This window comes from Hakea prostrata, chromosome 11 (genome assembly GCF_041222555.1).
Source record: "Hakea prostrata isolate BN-2017 chromosome 11, UWA_Hpros_2, whole genome shotgun sequence".
Classification (NCBI taxonomy): domain Eukaryota; kingdom Viridiplantae; phylum Streptophyta; class Magnoliopsida; order Proteales; family Proteaceae; genus Hakea; species Hakea prostrata.
Genome location: NC_142610.1, coordinates 10919621 through 10939791, shown reverse-complemented (window position 1 = coordinate 10939791; position 20171 = coordinate 10919621). Strand labels below are relative to the sequence as shown.

Below are 20171 nucleotides of genomic sequence, written 5' to 3'. Positions count from 1 at the left end.
CATACAATGACTACTTTTACCTATCTATGTGCAGATATATAACTTCACAACATGGAGACCATTGAGTCTCAAAAAGCTTGTGGAGATCTTTATCCAAAACCTAACCATATCATCTCTGAAGAACTTGCTTTCTTTCAAAACTTTGTAAATGATTCTAGAAAAACATTACACAAAAAGGAGGTAGAGGTTGCATCACTTGGGATTATAATGGTGGTTTTGTGGCAACTCAAATCAAGTTTGAACATAGTTTTTAAACATATTTAGTTGAATTTGAAACCATTAGAGATGCATTATTCTAGGCTCTTCTCTAAGAGTTATTGATTTACATATCTGTTTGGATTGTTTACCTATTATCAATGCTCTCCATAGTCTCCAATCATCATTAGATTGGATAAGCCATGGTTTTGTTGTTGTTTTTTTTTTTTTTTTTTTTTTTTTGTGGGGGGGTGGGGGGCGGGGGGTTGGGTGTGAGGGCAGCACAATGATCTAGACTTGACCTCGTGTAGAATCTAAGTCAAGGTTTTCAACTCTGAGAGTGGGATAGGGTTGCAAAATAAGGCCCAAATTTTAGTTGGACTAATGTTAAGACTTCAAGTTAGCCAAATCCTCAAGCGCAACCATGATTTAACTTAATATTTCATTTGGTTGCAAGAGAAATTTAATTAAAGAAATTGACAAATTTTATAATCATTTGTATTTGTATTTATTAATCTATGTGATTGTATAATTAATTCTAAATTGTTTTATATTTGGTCACCAAATTTCACTTTACTTTCCATCGATTTCCAAGTATCAACATTATATGGTTCATTTAACTAGAGAGTGGAGATCGACCATTGGGTCTTACATGTGTGAATGAATTGTAGTCAAAATGAGAAGCTAAAGACCAAAAGTGAGGACTAAACATTCCTAAATCTATAGCTTAATCCCTCATGAGAGGAGAAACCTCACCAACAGGATAGCTCATTAACCCATGAGAGGAAGAAACCGTGATCAAAATTGACCAAAAAGGGGTAAAATGCAATCGAGCAAATACTTGGGAGTGGCGGCGGAAAATTTGTTTTGAAACAAGAGAGTTTTATATATACGAGATGCGGGTATTACATAATGTCGTTTACCCTACATTGGCAAGTGGGATCTTTTGAACTTTAGATCTCTAATAAGTAAGCCTTTCCAACATAACAAAATCAAAGCTTTACTATGCTCTAACCGCCTTTATTTAATAATTTTTTTGACAAAATGGATGCTAATCATCATGATTGGGGCCCATAGGCCCTCTGGGGAGGGGATGGGATGGGATGGGATGGGATGGGGGGGGGGATGTGGAGGGAATGGAGGATCTAACCACAGACCTCCTAGGACTTTAGGCCTCTAACAAGAGGCTGCCTTCCAATGTGCTAGAAGCGCATGCGCCCACACCTTTATTTAATAAGAACACTATAAAACATATTATAAAAATTACCTATTTATTAGGGATACAAGTTCATACCTAAGAACACAGATGAACACAGATGAACACAATCAAAACATATAAAGAGGAATTTAACATTGTTCAGCAAAACCTTATCTATCTCCATTAAAAATAATAAAAATAAAAAAAAAGATTCCACTATTTATAGAAAACCTCACACCACTCTTACACCTATAAAATGATACCATTTGCTTGCCTCTAATCCTTGTTCTTGAGATGGGCAAATCCCTATAGGGATTGATTCGCATAAATTATCCCACAAATACTTTTTATTGGGAAATCTAAAACCTTAATCTCAATATAATTACAATTTTAACCTAACACTATTAATTAATAAAATCTTTATTTCAATTACAAATACAACTCAATTATAATTATATGGACTCATAGAATACAAAACATCCAAACCCAACACTATTTTCAAAAAAATTGCCATCAAATACAAGGTTAAAGTATCAGCTAATATTATTTTTTTTTTTCAAAATTTGTAGCTTTATACTAGGTATCAAATACAAGGTTAAAGTATCAGCTAATAATATTTATTTTTCTCGAAATTTGTAGCTTTATACTAGGTGGGGAGGACTACTACATATACCATCGAGAGTGGCAACCCATGAACTCCTCACTATAGCCTAATAAGTGCTGATCTTTTTTTTTTGAGCAAATTGCATGCCCCAAACATTGCCCCCTGTTTCCAACCCCCATCCTTCCTTGTCTCTGTCCTTTTTTTTTTTTCCTCTCTTCCCTCTTTTTTTTTTTTTCCCTCTTTTCTTTTCCCCTTTTCTTCTTTTTCTCCTTTGTTTCTTTCTTTTCCTCCTTTTTCTTGTTTCTTGTTTCCTTTTTCTCCCTCCCCTCTTCTCTTGCTTTTGGGCCCTCCTTCTCCCTCCGCTCTTCTCTTGCCTTTTTCTTCGTCCTCCTCGTCCTTTCCCCTCCTTTCTCCCGTTTCTCCTTGGGGTTTGCTTCTGGTTCTTTCCGTGGCTCTCTTCTTTTTTGGGTTTTTCTCTTTCTTGTTTGTTTATCCCCCTGGTTGTGTTTGCCTCCCCTTTCCCTTTGGTGTCCCTTGTTGTCTTTGTGGGCTCCCCTCGGTTGTCCTTTGCTTCTCTGTTCTGTTCCCGTCCGGCGTTCGTTCTTCGTGCGCTTCGGTGGTTTCTGCTGCGCCGTTTCTTCGCTTCTGTTCCTCCGTTCGTTGGCCTCCGTGGCTTCTTGGGGTCGGGCTCCTTGGCTTGCGCGTCCCGCTCTTGTCTGCTTTCTTTTCCCCTTGTGGCCGTGTTGGGTCTCCTTTTCTCCTCTTCGTGGTTCTCCCGGTCCTTTTTTTGTTTTCATTTTTGTTGTGTGGTTTCTTGGGGGTTGTCTTTGTTTTACCACCTTCTACTGGCTTTGTGTTTTTCTGTGGGGTGTCGGTGTTTGCCTCCTTTTGGGGTCTTCTTTTTTTGTTTGGCCAAAACGAAAAAGCAACAATTATATTAAATGAAAGAGGGTGCATCATGTGGGAATATAATGGTGGTTTTGTAGCGGCTCAAAGCAGATGTGGTCATAGTACTTTAGCAACTTTAGTTGAACTTGAAGCAATTAGAGATGGCATTATTTTGGGTTCCTCTTTAGGAGCGGTAGATTTGTATATTCATTCAGACTGTTTACCTGTTATTAGTGCTCTCCAGGGTCTCCACTCATCTTTAGATTGGATGTGTCTCAGTTTAGTAGTAGATATTTTGAAGCGTTGTTCTTTCTTTCCTAGGGTTTCTTTTAGTTATATTCCTAGAATTGGAAATGGCTTTGCTGATTTTCTTGTTAAGGATGCTTGCAGGTTATCTTTAGATAGATCTTGGTGAGGTATACCACCTTTGTTTATTGTGGATTCCTCTCGTTGGTGTAGGTTATCGGTTAAGCAATCCTGGGACCAATATTGTTTTGTATAAGCCGATATGTATTGGACTTGTGGATATCCGATGCGATAAAGGCAGATACGTCATTAGATTTTCATGTATCGGCAAGTATTCACGGAGATGATCTGCAATATCGGTATGTCTCTCTCTTTTTTCTTCTTTTCTTTTCCCTTGAAGTTAATTTATTATAGATTCCAATAAAACAATAAGCGCTACGTATCGAACGACAGAACGACCTTCGCCATTTTGTTCTTCTTTAAGAAACATTTATTTATTGATTGATGATGATGCGTCGATACATGTCGATACGTGAAGACCCAGGTTAAAACTTAAAACTTAAAAAACAAGGGTTTCTTTACGGAGGCGGAACTCGATCTCTCTCTTGCTACGAGTTGCAGAGCAGAAGCCTTCTCTTCTTCAGCTGCTGCTTCGGATCCTTCTCTTACAGTAGTAAATGGTAGCCTCCTCCTCCTCTTCTCCCTGTTATTCTTCTTCTTCGCTCCCACTCCCTCGTGCTCTTTCTTCTTCATCCTTCTGCAACGCCAACCACTCGCCCTGCTAGGCTGCCACAGCTATCTCCAGCGTTCAAGGACAAAAGCCTTTTCGGGGTTTTTGTCCCAGAGATCTTCAGGTAAAACTTGAAACAGCAGTCATATATATGTATGCATTATTATTCACTTGGTAAGTAATTTGGATATTGGTCCCTTTTTTTTATTCAGGAAGGAATTCTCGTCTGTAAGAACTTGTTCAGGCTGTAACATTATTTACAGAAATCTGTGGGATCAACCCGAACTCCTGCTTTTAGTGTTTTAATGTGATTCGTTTTTCCTGTTTCAGTCTATCAATTGGTATAGTCGATTTACTGGTTTTTACAAAACCAATGGCATGGGGATGTTTGATTGTAATTAACCAGTAAAGAAACCAACTATGGGCTAAATCAGTGGGACCAATAATTGATGGGTTTATCATGTAGAGGGTGGTGGAGAATACAAATGAGTATATTTGCAGTGACTAGTGACTGTTCTTGATTATCTGGGAAGTGTTTCCACGCATCTTGAATTTAGGCTTCCAAAGAGTAATGTGGTTGCAGAGGCAGAACTTGGGATTGATTATTTAAAACATGGTCTTTTTGCCATCTATCTACTAAAAAATTATCATTTACTCACTACATGTTACAGAAGGGGAAAAAATCTAAAAGATGGCTTATTACTTCTAAAGCTCCTTTGCTGTTATTGAATAAAAAAACACAGCTGAAGTGCTCAGTATTACTTGTCATTGAACTTGAATAAATGTTAGTTCAAAATAAGATCTTTCACGAGTATAATGAATGAATGAAATCTAATCTAAAGAGGTGTCATGTCTTCTTGGTGGTGATGAATTACACATATTTAAGTAATAGGTGCATGATAACTATTTATTAGCTATGTCTGTTTTTTTTGTTTTGTTTTGGTGGGGGGGGGGTTATATTGGGTCATTTCCTTACCTATTTGATCGTTTCCATTCAATTCCACACCCATCAATGCATATCTACATACGATATAACACGAAATGTCTCTTAAAACCACCCAACCCATACATTACCAATATGCAATACTTTAAATCTTGACCAAACGCATACTAAGCAATTCTTTTGTGTACCCAGATGTTCTATTGTCGCACTATGGTATGAAAAGTTTAAAACACATATTATGGTACCTCCAATGGAGCATTTACTTAAAAAGGCATTTTTTCTTTTCTTTTGTTGATAGGGGGGAATTGAGGAAATAGCGGAAAAACAATTGCAACCCTAGCCACTGTCCTTGCAAAAGGAATCCCTGTTTGTTGACTAGTCCATCTCTGGGGATCCAAAAATTGACTTAGCAATTCATATCTTCTCAACATTTTTGATCTATGCGTCTCCTGGTGCTGTGATTGCAAAAAGCAGAGCCGTCAGATCAGTGAAATAGGAATAGGTGTTTCTCCTTTTGATTCTTGTAGGTTGATAGCATTCGTATTGTTTTCACCAATAACCAACAGAGTCACTGTCAATTGGCTCAAACCAGGAATACTGGTGGGTAACTCCAAGATAAGGGCATCTTTGGAAAGTTCTCTTTCTTGCGTTAGGCAACATTCATTACCCAAGAAATGTTGAATATTGTAATTGTAGGAATGTTGCTTTCTAGTCATACTTAATTAAAAAAAGCATCCTTTAACTGAAACCCAGACAAAGTCCAGGTGAATTCCACCAGTTCTGGCCATGAGCCTAGTATTATTGCTGTTTAACTTCTTGAGTTTAGTCCTGGTAATTTACGATTTCCTCCAATACTGATCAATTTGATAGTCATTTTCAGTTAAGTTTCCCCCTTATTTACTCTTATCTTCCACTGGATGCAAATATTTATCAAGCTGTTCTTGTGACTGCAATTTCTGTGGTGTTATTGCCGTTTATATATAGGCTTGTATGATTCCATGTGTGTATATATATATGGGTGGGGGATAGATTATGAGTATCCATTATGCCATTGTGTATTTTTTCTGAGAGTTTGAATTCTCAAAGAATGCAAATTCATTTTGTTTTGTGGTCTTCCCTATTCTTTTGAAATCTTCCCTGTTTTGATAAAATGGTGGTGGCGTTTAGTTTCTCACATCTGTTACATGCTTTTTTTCCTCTTGATTGTTAACGAGAACTGCAAAAAGGGGCAGGTCCTTTAATCCTCCAACATATTTTACATGTTATGACATGAACTTTATTTTGTGGATTTCATGAGTTATATGATGGATGCTATGTAGGTCTCTCTTTGATTACCCGAAAAAAAGGGGCCAGAGAATGCTATTATTTTGTCTATTAGGTTGTGAATATCTGTTCTACAGGTCCCCATTATTGCTTGCAGAGCAGCCATATTAAATTTGTATTAAATACATACATATAGTTGCCGTACACATTTTATTCTACTGGTAATAGTATTATTGCAGTCTAGCTGTTTAGTTCTTGTATGTGTCTGTGCCCATATTATTGCCATTCCTGAACTTGCTAACTAAGACTTCAACCATTGCTGAAGTTAGAGGAAGATCTATTTCTTGATCTTAAGTTTCGGGGACCAAACCAGGGAACTAATGGAACACCCATACTCAGGAGGGAGTTGGATGATGATTCCTAATTCCTCGACTCCAAACCATATAGGAACACCATCAAGTCAGGATCTCTCTCATCTCCACCAACATCATCTTCTTCATCAACAACAACAGCAGCAGCAGCAGCAGCAGCAACAACAACAACAGCAGCAGCAGCGTCATCAACATCAGTCGCTGGCTTCTCATTTCCATCTTTTACATGTATGTTCTTTTCAATTCAACTATACATTCTGATTTCCTATAAAAATTATTAGTACTACTGGATTTATTTTCATGGCTACCCCAACAAGTGACACGACATCATGTTATAGAATCAATCCCGGTCTTATAAAGGTATAGTTCCATTGTGTGTCACTCTAATACCTAGATGTTGTAGTCTATACTAGTATGTCCAATTGTGAAAGTTTCCCTTTCATATGTTTGTTTTACATATTTTTTTTGGGGTCTTATACTCTTATTTATGTTGTGATAGTGTGATACTGATTCCTTGTGGCTTTAGTATATGCAAGTGGTTATTAGTGTGGTTCTACTATACTGAAATTATTTTTATATTACTCAAAACTTTTGGATTTCATTTGTCTCTTCAATAAGTTGGTGGAGAATTTATCAGAAGGAATCGAAAGTGGTACACGTGAACAGCATGCGGATGCGGTTAGCTTCTTCCAGCTCAACACTGTAAATTTGTCTTTAATGTTTATTTTTGTTGTAAACATAGATGTTGGCGCTGTCTACTTATTTTTACTTCTTATTGCCACTAATAGGTGACCGAATTGAGTAGCCAGTTTGAAAAGTGTCAACAGATATTGAACTCTATATCAGGATCAATAAATGCAAAAGCCATGGTATGTAAACAACCATGCTATGTTGCTATTTCTAGTTTTTCATTTGTAAATCTGTAATATCCTGTACAAAATATTAACTGGGCTGTAAATCCCTTCCTGCAGCCGGGGACACCCACAAAAAGAAAAGAAAGAAAACTGGGTGACTCCGGATTTCGCAAAATATGTTACCTTTCATGTTTTTCACATATCTTAGATTCAATTGGAAGTTTATTAATTGTCACTGAGTGGGTCTGTAGACAGTTGAAGGGCAGAAGCGAAAACTGGAGGAAACTGAGCAACTGCTAAACCAAAGAAGGTTTGTAGATACATAGATGTTAAAGCTATGACAGCTGTTACAATTATGATAACTATCAACATGTACAGATATTATGGTTCTGCTATTATAATCATAATAACTGTTATTCAAGTATCTAATAATAGATTATTTTTAATCCCAGGGATCTGATTGCCAAGTACAGAAGCTCTGTTGAACAGCTGATTAAGTTAGATAGATGACTCATACCATTCTGCTGATACTTGTAAGAAGTTTCCTTTTGTACTTAATTATATTATAAGAAAGAAATGCTGGACGGATTTTCTATTGGGGAAGTATGATCTTCTTCAATGATCAATGGTAGTGAATTCGAGTTTCTCAAAGCAATAAATGTATTAATAATGGAACTTGTGGAGACAAAGAAATGTCGGTTTTAGGGAAAATTTATTAAATTTTAAAAGGGAACATCATAGATGGGTTTTTGTTGAATGCCAGTGAAGATGGAAACTATGATAAAGTCTTAAGAAACTCATTGTCTTTGGACCTGTAATTATTGCCATGTGGATTCTTATACCTTTATTTTGAGCAAGAAATGGTGTGTTTGAACTTGTGTTATGTCTCTTAGATTGGAAGATCTTACTCGCAGAATTATGGCTTATAAACTTGATGCAGATAGGATGTTAGTTGTTTATTTATATCTATTCTTTTGTCTTCAGTCTAGTAGGATATTAGTAGTTTATGTCTTAAGTTCTTTATATCTGTCTTTTAATCTTTTGATTAGGGTTATTAGGCTACGTTTGATTCCATGTTAGGTTGGCTTTGAGAGTTAAATTTTTAATTTTAGACCAAATTTAGGAAATGTTACAGTAGGATTGTTTAATATTTAAGTCCTCTTAATTATATAACATAGTTATGATAGTAATTATACTATGTAATTATTGCTATTATTACTGTCAATATTAAGTAGTTGTTACCCATTAATCAGTTGTTAGTTGTGTGTAGGAGTTATTATTGGTCACCACAACTTAATATACAAATGGATATGTGGGTTATAGGGTCGGTTCATTTGTAATTCTTATTTAGGGTAGAAAACTAAGCAATATAATATATGGCAATTAAAATTACTCTATCAAGTGAAAGGTATGTTTATTCCCTAAGCTGGACATCAAGCTTCTTCCGTAATGTCAAAAATCCTGTTTTATCTCCAATTTTGTCTCTCTTCACTTACGAATTATGATTTCTCTTTACCTATTTTTAAGTTGGAATATGTGCACATTTAGCAAGGAAAATTTTCAATGTGCTTGTAACCTAATTCATTGGGAAGATTGAAATGAATTGAAGACAGAGTTAGTTGTGCTCTGTGCATGTGTGTGTGTGTGTGTGGTTGTGTGTTTGTGTGGGCTCTCCCCATGTCTTTTCTTTTCTTTGTTAAGATCGTGTTCTCTTATTTCTTCCCTGTTGTGATTGAGCCAGAAGATCTTGGGGAGATTTTATTCGATCTCTGTCACTCCTATTTCCTTCATATTGTCAGTGTTGTTTACTTACCCATTGGCAACTTGACGGTCTAGTTCTCTGTTCCAAAGCCTTAATGCCCTTGATGACCAACTTGCGAACCAATCCTTCAACTCTGTCACTCCTATTGTCAGAAATTCTATATTGATCTGTTGGTTAATAGTTTGGTTAGGTAGTGGGCATTCTTAAGAGGCCTAGCAATTAGCAAATTAATCTTATTGGTGTTCCTAAGGAGTTTAGTAGCGTAAGATCTTACTGGTATAGCACCCCTACTATGTTGATGGAAGGATGAAGCCATCAACATGTAATAAGCCTCTTTTTTGTTGATCTTTCTATTATTTCACTGAACTCTTCCCCCCTTAGTTTTATTTAATTCTCAAGTCATAATTAGTTTTTTTCTTACCTTTGCCTAAGGTAGGGTGCAACTCTCCCTCCTTCGTGGTTCTCTACCGCTTTATTCACTCACATTCTGTAATCACCTTTCCCATCTTCCTTTATCCTAGTTTGGCATCTGGGGTAATTGATGTGTTGCATGGCTTCTGCATCAAAAGGAGTGATGTGGATTTCTGGTGATATGCAATAGAGATATAAGTGAACCTAAAATCAGGTTACTGGATTTCAGTCTCTCTTGGGTCATAGATATCGATGCATATAGCATAGGAATTGCTCAACAGTGTGAGGGAAAAGAAAAAAAGTAGAAAGTAAATTATCAGCCTCAATGGCCAATGTTATCCGTCATCATTTTATATGGTAGACTAGGAATTGCTCAACAGTGTGAGGGAAAAGAAAAAAAAGTAGAAAGTAAATTATCAGCCTCAATGGCCAATGTTATCCATCATCATTTTATATGGTAGACTATTTAGACTTCGTCTGAATCTATCAACTTCTGATGGTTGATGATACTCGTTGGTACAATGGACATCTCAAACATTACCTGGATGCTTGTTTCTAATAATTAGTTTTGAAAAGAGAATCTGATATGGGTGTGAAATTTGTTTTTGTTCAGACTCCTATAATTCTTGTCACAACTCAATGTCACCTTCTCTTTCTGATATCTACATTTATTTTTAGTTTCATTTGGGATTGAATGGGAGATGGATTCTAGGGGATTTGCTCACCAATCACTTCATTAGATGGAAAATGTGTAGTTCTAATCCAAGGACCCTTGCCACACAAGATATTAGACAAATCATCTAACTGACATCAGCTTCTGTGGTTTTGCAGTGGATACTCTGATACCAGCTATGATGCAGTAAGCAAAGTTGTGAGACAAATGCATAATTATTTATGGAAACGATTTGCCTGCTTTATATGTGAATCACTCTCACCAAATTCTTTAGCTTGAAGTCACTTTTCTTTTGGAACCTGGTTTAAAACTTTAAATTAATAGAACCATGGGGTTTGCACAACCCAGCTTACAAACTAGAATCTTAAAGATCTAAGAATTATGAAATCAGTCCAATATTTTCAGTTTCTACTCCCGTAGAGCTAAGCCTACTGAGAATATTCACAGCATTGATTCTTCAATAAATGTGTAAAAAGTTAAAAATGGAAGGAAATTTCAAAAGGGATTGGAGGTCATGAAGTTTTAGGGTGAAGTTGTAAGCAGGAAGATTTGATGCAAAAATTTCTTGCTGCTACTCTTGACTAAAATTTCCTCTCTTGCATGTGTAAAATTGGATCTGAAAAAGCATTTTAGGGTCTTGTCAAACTTATTCAAATCTGGATTCTGGTTCGGTTTTGTTCCAGTTACCTGTGTTTGAAACTTTGAATACAACAATAACAAACTCAGCCATTCTCTTACTTAAGGGGTTGGCTCCATGGTTTCAAACAGGACAAAATAGGGAATACTGAGGTATATAAGTAAGAAAGGTAGAAGAAGGTAAGGGAAATTTGGTAAAAGAAAAATGGAAATGAAAAATGGAAAAATGAAAGGTGAGCCACAACCCAGCAAGTTAGGAGAATCTCAGCTATTTGGGGTATGCATGGGTCTTTGCCTTCCAATAAACTCTATCGAAGGTCATATTTGGAACATGACCTAGACTATGTATGTCTTTTCTCTCAGCTTCACCAATGGGTCGTTTGAATGGCTGGGCAAAAGGCTTCTGGATGTATATCTCTTCCCAAGAATTCTGTTGATGAGACAGTATCTTGGGGCAAGACTTATCTGGTATAACTTGCCATTATAATCTACAGGGTTGTTCTTTTGATTTTGAATGGAGAATTCCATAATCTTCCCTATTTTTCTTAAACAATTGAATGCACCCTTTATCTTGCTGGGGGTAATTTGTGGCTTCAAGGTGCCATTTTCGGGAAAAGGGGATAAAAAATAAGAAAATGAAAACGATCGTTTCAATTAATTTTTGTTGCATTTAGCATCATATGCTGGGCTTCATTGACCAAAATCATGGAGTATGGAGTATGACACATTGACATTAATTAGGTGATTTTTTTTACTGTATTGAATGGTGAGAATCCTTGGATTAGGACTACAAATGTTCCATTTATTGGAGTTGTTTGGTGAACATAATTTTTATAGAATCTTTGTCCCATTCAGTTTAAAATGAAGCTACAAAAATGGTTAGATTATGTAAGAGAATGGAAGAGTTCTTGACAGAACATTAGGAACCGGGATCAAACAAATTTAAGGATGCCCATGTAGGATCTTTTCATTGAAAGCTAATTACAACAAATGAGCTAGCTTTGGTTATGTTTCTGGTGAATGTGCCATGCACAAAAGTTTACAAATGCTTATTTCCCACTGAGAGGGCATCACTTGATGATTTATGCAGGACATGTCATTACATGTCAATTCATAATGGCTAAATGAGGATTATGTGCAGTACTCTTTTTTACCTTTTTTTTTTGGCTTTTCCCCTTCTTGTTTATATATATCTTTAGGGCCAGAAGTAAGATGTACTAATGTTATCTGGGAGTTATTTCTGCATTCCTCCACCACCCAACCCCCCCAAATTTTTTTTTTTTTGGGGGCTTAGGAAGAGTATATATTGAGATGGAAATAAGCAAAGAATGAAGGCCTGAAAGAACGAGTTCTTCTATGCAATTCCTGGATTATTGTCAAGCTCATCTTCCTTCTTGTTACCTTCTCTCTCGCTCTCTCTCGCTCTTTTCCCTTGGCTTCTTGATATAAGCCAAATTCTAGGGTTTATTTGCTGGAATAATTTCCTAGAATCAAACCACTCCAGGATCATCTTCTTTAAGAATCAGCAGTCTTATGTGGCTGAAAATACCTTCAGTTGATGGCCTTTGGATGGATTTAGGGTTTCTAAGGGTTAGGGTAGATTCTGCCACGCTTAGGGGTTTCGGGTTTAGGTTTTAGGGCCTGTAACCTTTACTGTAATTATAGTTTCAGATCTGAATTTTATAGTTTAGGGTTTTGAAATCTAGGGTTATATAGGAATTAGTGTTTCTAGGGTTTAGGTCAAGATAGGGTTAAGGTTGAGTGCTACTTAGGGTTGATTTAATCTAAGCCTAGAAGTGTTTGTGGTTTGGATGAAGGGTTTAAAAGTTTTAGGAATTTGAAAGTTGGGTTTATTAGCTTACCATCTTATCTCACCTTCCCATTCATTCATCCATCGTTCATTCATCCATGCCACCATCAAACATTTAAAAACTGAAGTTTCTATTTTCAGTCACACTCTATTATCTTAGAGTCCAATCATCACATTGGTCCTAGATTTGCAGCTTGGTATACCCTCATATGGGGTTTCATTTAATCCAAGTAATAGGATCATCAATTGGTTAGTTTGTGCTACAGTCTAGAAGTTTTTATCTTTGAACCAAGTTTCTATTTTAGTAACTAGGTCATACCTCTTAATCCAACCAATGGAATAGTGTTTTACCAGCATCATAGCCTTAATTTAACCAAGGCTGATCATACTTTTGACAGCTGATTTGGCTAGACCTTAAATTGATTAATTCTATTCATATTGCTACTTCATTGTTTGACAGCTGGTCCTTGCTTTAGCTTTTCATTTATCCTTTCCATGACACATTCGCTGATGATTTTGGCATTTTGCTGCCAAAGCTTAATTATGTAATCTTGGTTTGTCTTGAATTATTACACAAACCTGGTTTTCTTCTCTCAACCCAAACTCTTGATGAAACTTGATGTTCTTGAAGAATCCTTTGAAGGTAATATTCTAGGATTTTTTGGGGAGGTTCTCTCTCCTTTCTTTTGTTTTCCTTTACAAATCTCAAAATGACCCCTGTTGACACCAACATTTTCTCTTGCCATTATCTCATTGTTGACAACTTTCTTTTAATTGTTGATGCCTGCAGACATATCTTTACCATTTGAAGCTCTTCATACGGCATCGGAAATGGTCAATTCACTGTTGAGTATGGTCTATTCCTTGTTGAAACTGACAGTGGTGCAAAAAACAGCCATAACTCTCTCGTCTGATTTCCAATTGACTTTATTATTCTTACACATGAAAGATGACTCAAAGAGCTGTGACTTTCATGTTTACTCTTCAACTAAGGTTCAGTGCTGATGAATATGCAGAAACAGTTTCTGAATCACAAGACTCCACGACTCATGATCAAGCCATAACTTCCAAATCTAACATTGGATTGATATGATTCATAAAATGTTAGAAAGCTGACTCAAGAGTACATATTTCATGTTTTGAGCTTCCACAAGTTCTCAATTAAGGACATATCAGAGCTGGGAAGTTGTTGCCATTACACTAAACTTGTAGTCTTCAGCTTTCACCCTTGCAAGTTGTCTTCTTCACTTTTGCCTCTCTTGCTCTTTTACATCTGCACTGTCTTCGTTCTCATGTGGGCTGACCTATGGCCTGTTTTTGCAACACCAATGGCTCTACACTCAATGGCCACAACTGTTTTAGGTATGCCAAACATTCTCAGTCAAGCATCTTGGCAGAGAAAAAAGCTTCCTCTTAACAAGGAAGCTCCCAGAAATTAAGCTCAAGAAGGTGCTGAGATTGTATCTCCTCACCCAACTAGTTGACTCACTCTGTATTTTGGTCCTGATTCAAACTCAATGTGGTCGAGTTGTACTCAGAGGAGAGGTGTGATGTAACAGAGCGATTTTGGCTGGGCCAATGCAACCGGCTCAAAGACCGGATAAAGGCATAACCAACCCAACCTGAATTTTTGGACTGACTAGGATCTGTTTGTGGTTATTTTAGTTATATCTGGATATTCATGGAGATTACCATTTATTTTAGTAGGAATTAGCTAGTATGATGGCAAATAGTAGATTGGGTTGAATTTACATTCTAATTCTGATTACTTGCGATTATATGGTTTGTTTTCCTTTAAAAACAACCATTATGCAGGATTATTTGGACAAGATAATTTGAGTTTGTTTCCTGTGTGTATAGTGCGTGACTGCTGGCTGTGAGTTGCAACAACCCCCCCCCCCCACGTCTTCAGTTCAGTCCTTTATTGAATCGTCTTCTGAGTCTCTTCTTCTGTTTTTCTTTGTTTTACTGCTACTACCTCTTCCCTGCAATTGGCTACATATTTGGGATGGGAAGAAATCACTAGAACTCAACTAAAAATAGACACCTGCTTTCCCTACTTAATTTCTACATTTGCAGTGTTTGTTACTTTTGAGTGACTTGGAAGTTTAAGTGACCTGTTTTCTATTTATTCTCTTCTGTTGCTTACCATGATAACATAATTGAACTTTTAGCCATTTTATTTTTGACTAATAAAAATGGAGTAGGTGCAGGAGCCTCCTCAAAGGATTGGAGTTCACCTTTTTATTTGTGCAGGAGGAGACTAAGAGAACCCAGTTGTAAAAGTGGAGGATCTCACATTCAGAGAACCGCACACGAGTGACTGGGTTTTGCTTCTACTGTCCAGAACATTGAACTCTTTTGTGCTTTGAAAGTATATTATACTTACAGCTAAACAGTGAACATGATACCCCAAATGTAACATCTTATTATTGCTGTTTTTTTTTTTTGAAGACCCAATAATCCTTTGTGGAAGACTGTTATTGCTTCTTAATTAAATCCTAGACCATATTACCTCTTCTTGGTTTCCCACAGTAATTTCCTTGAAAAAATTTCATTTTCCTTTCCCATCCCCACCTGAAAAAAGAAGGGGAAGAATAAAACAGAGGTGTTCCACCCATTATGTCATATCATATCCATGCTTTCTTAGTGATTTATGCAACTATTTGGTTGTTCCTCCATTTATGTGTCTGTTCAAGTGACTGGATTTGGCTAATCCAGTTCTTTACATGTTCATGAACCTGGCACATTTCTGCTTCAACAAATTGATTATGAAGTTTTACATGTACTGGGTGGCTTCGGTGTGCTTTAACTTGACTTGTATTTTCATTGTTGTGGAAGGGTCATTTTTGCATGTGAAAGAGAATTGTACCTCTGCTATCTCATGATCTATGAACTGCTCTGGGCAGTTTTATACTCCCTGCAGGAATTCAAATAAATTTCTTGAGTGCATGCTCAAGACCAACTCCGACATAAACACTGAATCATCTTTAGGACATTCACGAGAAGAGCTTAGGGCCGGTTTGGTTACATGAGTCCGGGCAAACTATAGATTCAAATCTTGGAGTTAAATTATAAAATTAGATGTTTGGTTGTGGAAGAAACTGGATTCATCCTAAAAACTATTGACGCGTTTTGTGAATGTGCATGTAGCTTTTTGAAATCTCTGTTTCCCCCTCCTCTCGTTCCGTTTGTGGGTGAATCTCGATTCTGATCAGATTTTACACCACTGTTTTCTCGTTCTGTCTGGTTGTCTCTGTTCTGTCCCGGCCCTTAATGAATGGTGATTGAATGTTGATCCAAAGGTCAGTCATTTAGATAACTTGAGAACAAAAGACATCCCCATAGCGAAAGAAAAGCGTACCATGTCTCGTGTGGTTCACGGATTGCAACATGTGGTATTTGGTATCTATCGAGCTGTTCTCCGATTGCAAGATGTGGTAGTTTGAATCTCATCATTGCTTGCAATTATCTTTTGTTTTGCTATGTTCTATGTTCTTTAATCACATTAAAGGGTATGTTGTCTTATGAATCATAATTACATAGAATCATGAATAGGTTTAGCAAGAGGAATAATTTGATCAGTTTGAAAAGTTAGGGAGTTTGAAAAATAGAAATCCTGAAATTATCTTTCTCTTCTTCTTCTTTTAAGTATATCTAACTTCGAATTTTCTGGATTTCCATCCAGATAATAACTTTTTAGTAAATAAAATGTAATTACAGGAGAACCCTAAATTATATAAAGAAAAGTAATCGATTTCACCCATGTACAAACCACTTAGGTGGTTTTCTCAAACATAATTCAGTCCGACTCTTCAAAACCTTGGAAACGATTTGGCAGTTCACATGAGTTGACATTCTTCGATCATGTAATACTTCAACCCAACTAAATTCAGAAAGAAGATCGATTATCTTTAAAAGAATCTCTTCAAGTCTAGGAAAAGTTTGCTTTTGCCTAGCATTAATGGCATCAACTAGTTCCTTTGCATTAGAAACTAAAGCAATACAGTGTATGCCTTGCCCATGAGCTAATTGCAATCCACAAAGAATGGCTTTTGCTTCTGCTTCATCAATGCTATCGCTTGCATCTAAAATTTTCCCTTCAATGGCTACAAACTGGCCCTGAAGATTTGTTATATATCCTCCATAAGCATTTGTATCTTGATCGCGAAAATGTGCGAAAACACGGACTATATAGATTGGTGGATTCTTGTTTGCCAGTTGCTGTGGTAATTGGGAGTGAGTACCTCCAATAATTTGTTCAAATCTAAAACGTCTCTGCATCAATTTATAATAAAGCATTAGTAATGATCAACATAGAATCCATATGCAGTACAATATGAGATCCGAAATGGAGGCAAATGCTCTTGGTGCAATGGTAAAGGTTTTTTGTTAACAAGCGGTCACATTTTCTGAGTCTAAAAACAGTTTGTTTATTATGAGAATGGTCAGACTCTGTACATTATAATCCTCCCAAGCTATCATAGTTGCAGGAGCCTTATGCACCAAGTACTCTGTTTATATCCAAGTGTTGCTATCCAAGCATACAAAAGAAGATTTTAGAGGAGGGCGATCTGCCGAAACTGTGGGATGTACAAATGTATCAGTAGGGGAAGGTTCTGCCTTGGAGGAAAGCATCCCATGAGTAGGTGTGGATGAGGCAGAAGGGAGAACGTTGACTTGAGTATCACAAACATGAGTGAGAATCCAACACCCCAGGAACCTAAGAGTTCCTCTGCAATGTTCGTCTTCGGAGGGAGAGTCAGGGCCTAATGAAAGGCGTGGTTGATGGATAACAGGTGAATATTTCTGTGCTACCCCTTGTTGGTCTCGTGGGACGAAGGAGATTAGGTTAGCCAAAAGATAGAAGGCAAGGTAGTGGAAGAAGAGACTGGAGAATCACTTAAAAAAGTTTACTGATTTAAATCTAAAACTATTGTTGTAAAAAATGGCTTTAGAGAATTTTTCTTAGGGTTCAAGTTTGAGATCTTCAAGCTACGATGTAGCGTGATTTAACATTGTTCATTCTTTCCTAAAATATTTCTACTAAGAATGAGTGAAGGAGTCTCTGGGCAACATGTTAAAATAAGTAGTGACAAAGAACATACCTGTAGTACATATCTCAGCGAGCGCGAGCTTGTCATATAAAAGCTGAACATTGCACATCTCTTTTTCTCACACTGAAGTCGTTCAAAACTTTCTGTTTGCTGATGGTAATAGAATATCTTACCAATTGGAGTCTGGATAAGCACCTTACTAATACTCTCTTCATGATTAACTTGTATGTCCCTAGGAATAAGATCACCATATTTCTTTTTACTGGAAGAAACATCCAAGGTGGTAAGATCAATACTATACTCTTTCACCCATTCATAGTTAACTGGAGTCCCATAGTGGTAGCCTTTAAGCATCCATATGTCCATTTTGTTATCATGAACATAAGATATGGAGAGAAACCCTCTAAGTTCCATCAACAGTAGACCCTTGTGGAGACCAATTTTTGATTTTACATTAGGACAATTGCAGGGATATGGAACTAGTTTGAATTTTTCATTCTCCAAGTCTAAAGCCAAGATTGATTGTTTGATATCAGGGTGACGATTGAGATTGATCAACCAATGAAGAGCTCCATCTACATACACTGCTGAGGGATACTGAGCCATCAAATAGACATGAAATGGAGATTTTTCTATATTCCTCCAAGCCCAAGGAGAAGCATAAGAAGAAGGAGAGTCTTCTCTCATCCCTAAGGTGAAAACCCTACATTCTCTAAAAGTTTTACATAGGTAAACTATCTTATACTCGTTGGTAGATTTGACATACCCAAAACCATAAGAACCAGAACCACGATCCATGGAAGAATGATAAAGTGTTATGAATTCGCGTGTACTTGGATTGCAAACATGAACTCCTCTATTGGATTTGAAACATACCAGATCAAAGCGAGTAGGCAACAAAAAACGGCAGGAATTCGCTGGGGTTTTCCTTGATTTTAGAGGGAATTCACTTAGTACATTGCCTTGAATGTCCATGGTGGATTGCAGAAGTCTTGGATGACGAACTTGTAGACTTGGTGATACACCAAAGAGGAGAGGTGTTTTGTGATTGGAATTCCGCGATTGAAGATCAAAGAAATAAGGATCACTGGATATGATATAAAACCATCTTCTGCTAAGGCACCTGTACCTGAGAAGAGACTTCATGGGAAGCCTTGTGAACACCTTCATCAATAATTCTTCCAGCAACACTACAGATAGAAGATCACGATCATCATCAGCACCACCACTACTATTCTTGATCCGACGCCGTATACGGCCGCCGCCGCCAGTATTGTTCATCTTCTCGAACCAATCTAATAATGTTATTTCACAAACCCTAGGTTAATGCAATGAAGAAAAAGCACTCGATCACGGGCTCTTAGAGAGAGATCTTAGAGAATCATGGTTGGTTTCGTATTCCATTCGAAACCCATTAAGCATTATTATGTGTGCTTTGTTCTATCTTTCCCCTGTACTCCTTTCTGAACATGGAATACGGAAAGAGTTCTCCAACTTCTAGGATTCTTCTGGTATTTATGTTCGGGGACTTCCACAGGTGTGAAAAGGGGTCAAAATTTGGGTAGAGAGGTCTTTTTAGGAAAATTTTAAAAAAGAAATGTGGGGGGAAGGGAGTTGCGGTGGAATCGGGATCATCTCCCCGTGGGAAGCACTTTCTTCCCAACCACAAAAATACAGTGGGGCCCACAGGTGTAATTTTGAATTTTATTTTTTTTATTTTTTTCCAAAAAGTGTTTTTCACCTAGAGGCCCACTGTTTTTGTGGTTGGAAGCCGGGGAACACTTTGTGCTCCCCGTTGGGATTGCTGATCCCGACTCGTTGTTGTGTGGTCCACCTTCACTGTGGGCTCCTCCACCTTTGATCTTAGGGGATCTCCAAGTTCTTTGATTGGGTTTGAACAATGTTCAACCTCTTTGAAGTGTCTTAGAGTTCGAATTTCCTCGGGATTAGGGGTGAAGTGTATCAGAGTTGAAATTTCTTGGGACTAGGGTGAAGCCCTGTGTTATAGTTAAATTATATGTATTAGCTATACCTCTAAAGAGTAGTCAAATTACACCTAATCTGGCTCAAGTGAACCTTAGTTCTACACACACACACACAAACACACAAACCCTTTTTGATAGCTACGGCGAGTAGTCAAGTTGCGCCTAAGCTGGCTCGGGTGAACCTCAATTCTAAAAAAAACTACCCTTTGAAAGGTTTTTATCTCAAATTGGTGGAGCATTTGAAACATAATCTTGTTTCAAATGTTGTGGTTTGACTCCAGCAAGGCCCTTTTCTATTTATTTCTTCATAGAAAATGTGAAACATTATGCTCGGAGCAAAGGTGGTGGTTTCCGGCAAGGTGTAGGATTGTAGGAAGAAGATGGGTGAAGGGGAATAAGGTATCCCTTCACTGACCTACGAGTTGAGTATACTTCTTCCACTTGTGCAATTCATAAGCGTGCATTATGTTTTGTTTTATGAGCGAAATTTAACATAGATATGAATGATTTATTGAATGATGACTGCAATATTGATAATATTCTTA

General features: G+C 37.2%; 2 protein-coding genes across 4 annotated transcripts; one reads left to right on the top strand and one right to left on the bottom strand.

Annotated features, from left to right (window-relative positions):
* Positions 1–3601: 3601 nt before the first annotated feature.
* LOC149000069 (mediator of RNA polymerase II transcription subunit 9-like) lies at positions 3602–15572 on the top strand. Of its 3 annotated transcripts, XM_089139706.1 has the most exons (7): positions 3602–3985; positions 6393–6666; positions 7057–7116; positions 7227–7307; positions 7544–7602; positions 7745–7825; positions 13375–15572. In XM_089139706.1, the coding sequence occupies exons 2-6, from the start codon at positions 6448–6450 to the stop codon at positions 7800–7802; spliced, it is 477 nt and encodes a 158-aa protein (XP_088995832.1). In that variant the 5' UTR covers positions 3602–3985; positions 6393–6447; the 3' UTR covers positions 7803–7825; positions 13375–15572. The 3 variants fall into 3 exon arrangements, with proteins under 3 accessions (XP_088995832.1, XP_088995834.1, XP_088995831.1); XM_089139708.1 differs by lacking the exon at positions 13375–15572 and having other exon boundaries at positions 6397–6666; positions 7745–10663; XM_089139705.1 differs by lacking the exon at positions 13375–15572 and having other exon boundaries at positions 3603–3985; positions 7745–10663.
* Positions 15573–16343: 771 nt separating this feature from the next.
* On the bottom strand, positions 16344–19286 carry LOC149000068 (F-box protein CPR1-like). The gene is made up of 2 exons (XM_089139118.1): positions 17693–19286; positions 16344–16862 (listed from the first exon to the last, which is right to left on the bottom strand). Exons 1-2 carry the CDS (start codon positions 18920–18922, stop codon positions 16344–16346), a joined length of 1749 nt encoding a protein of 582 aa, XP_088995244.1. The 5' UTR covers positions 18923–19286.
* Between the last annotated feature and the right edge of the window lie 885 nt (positions 19287–20171).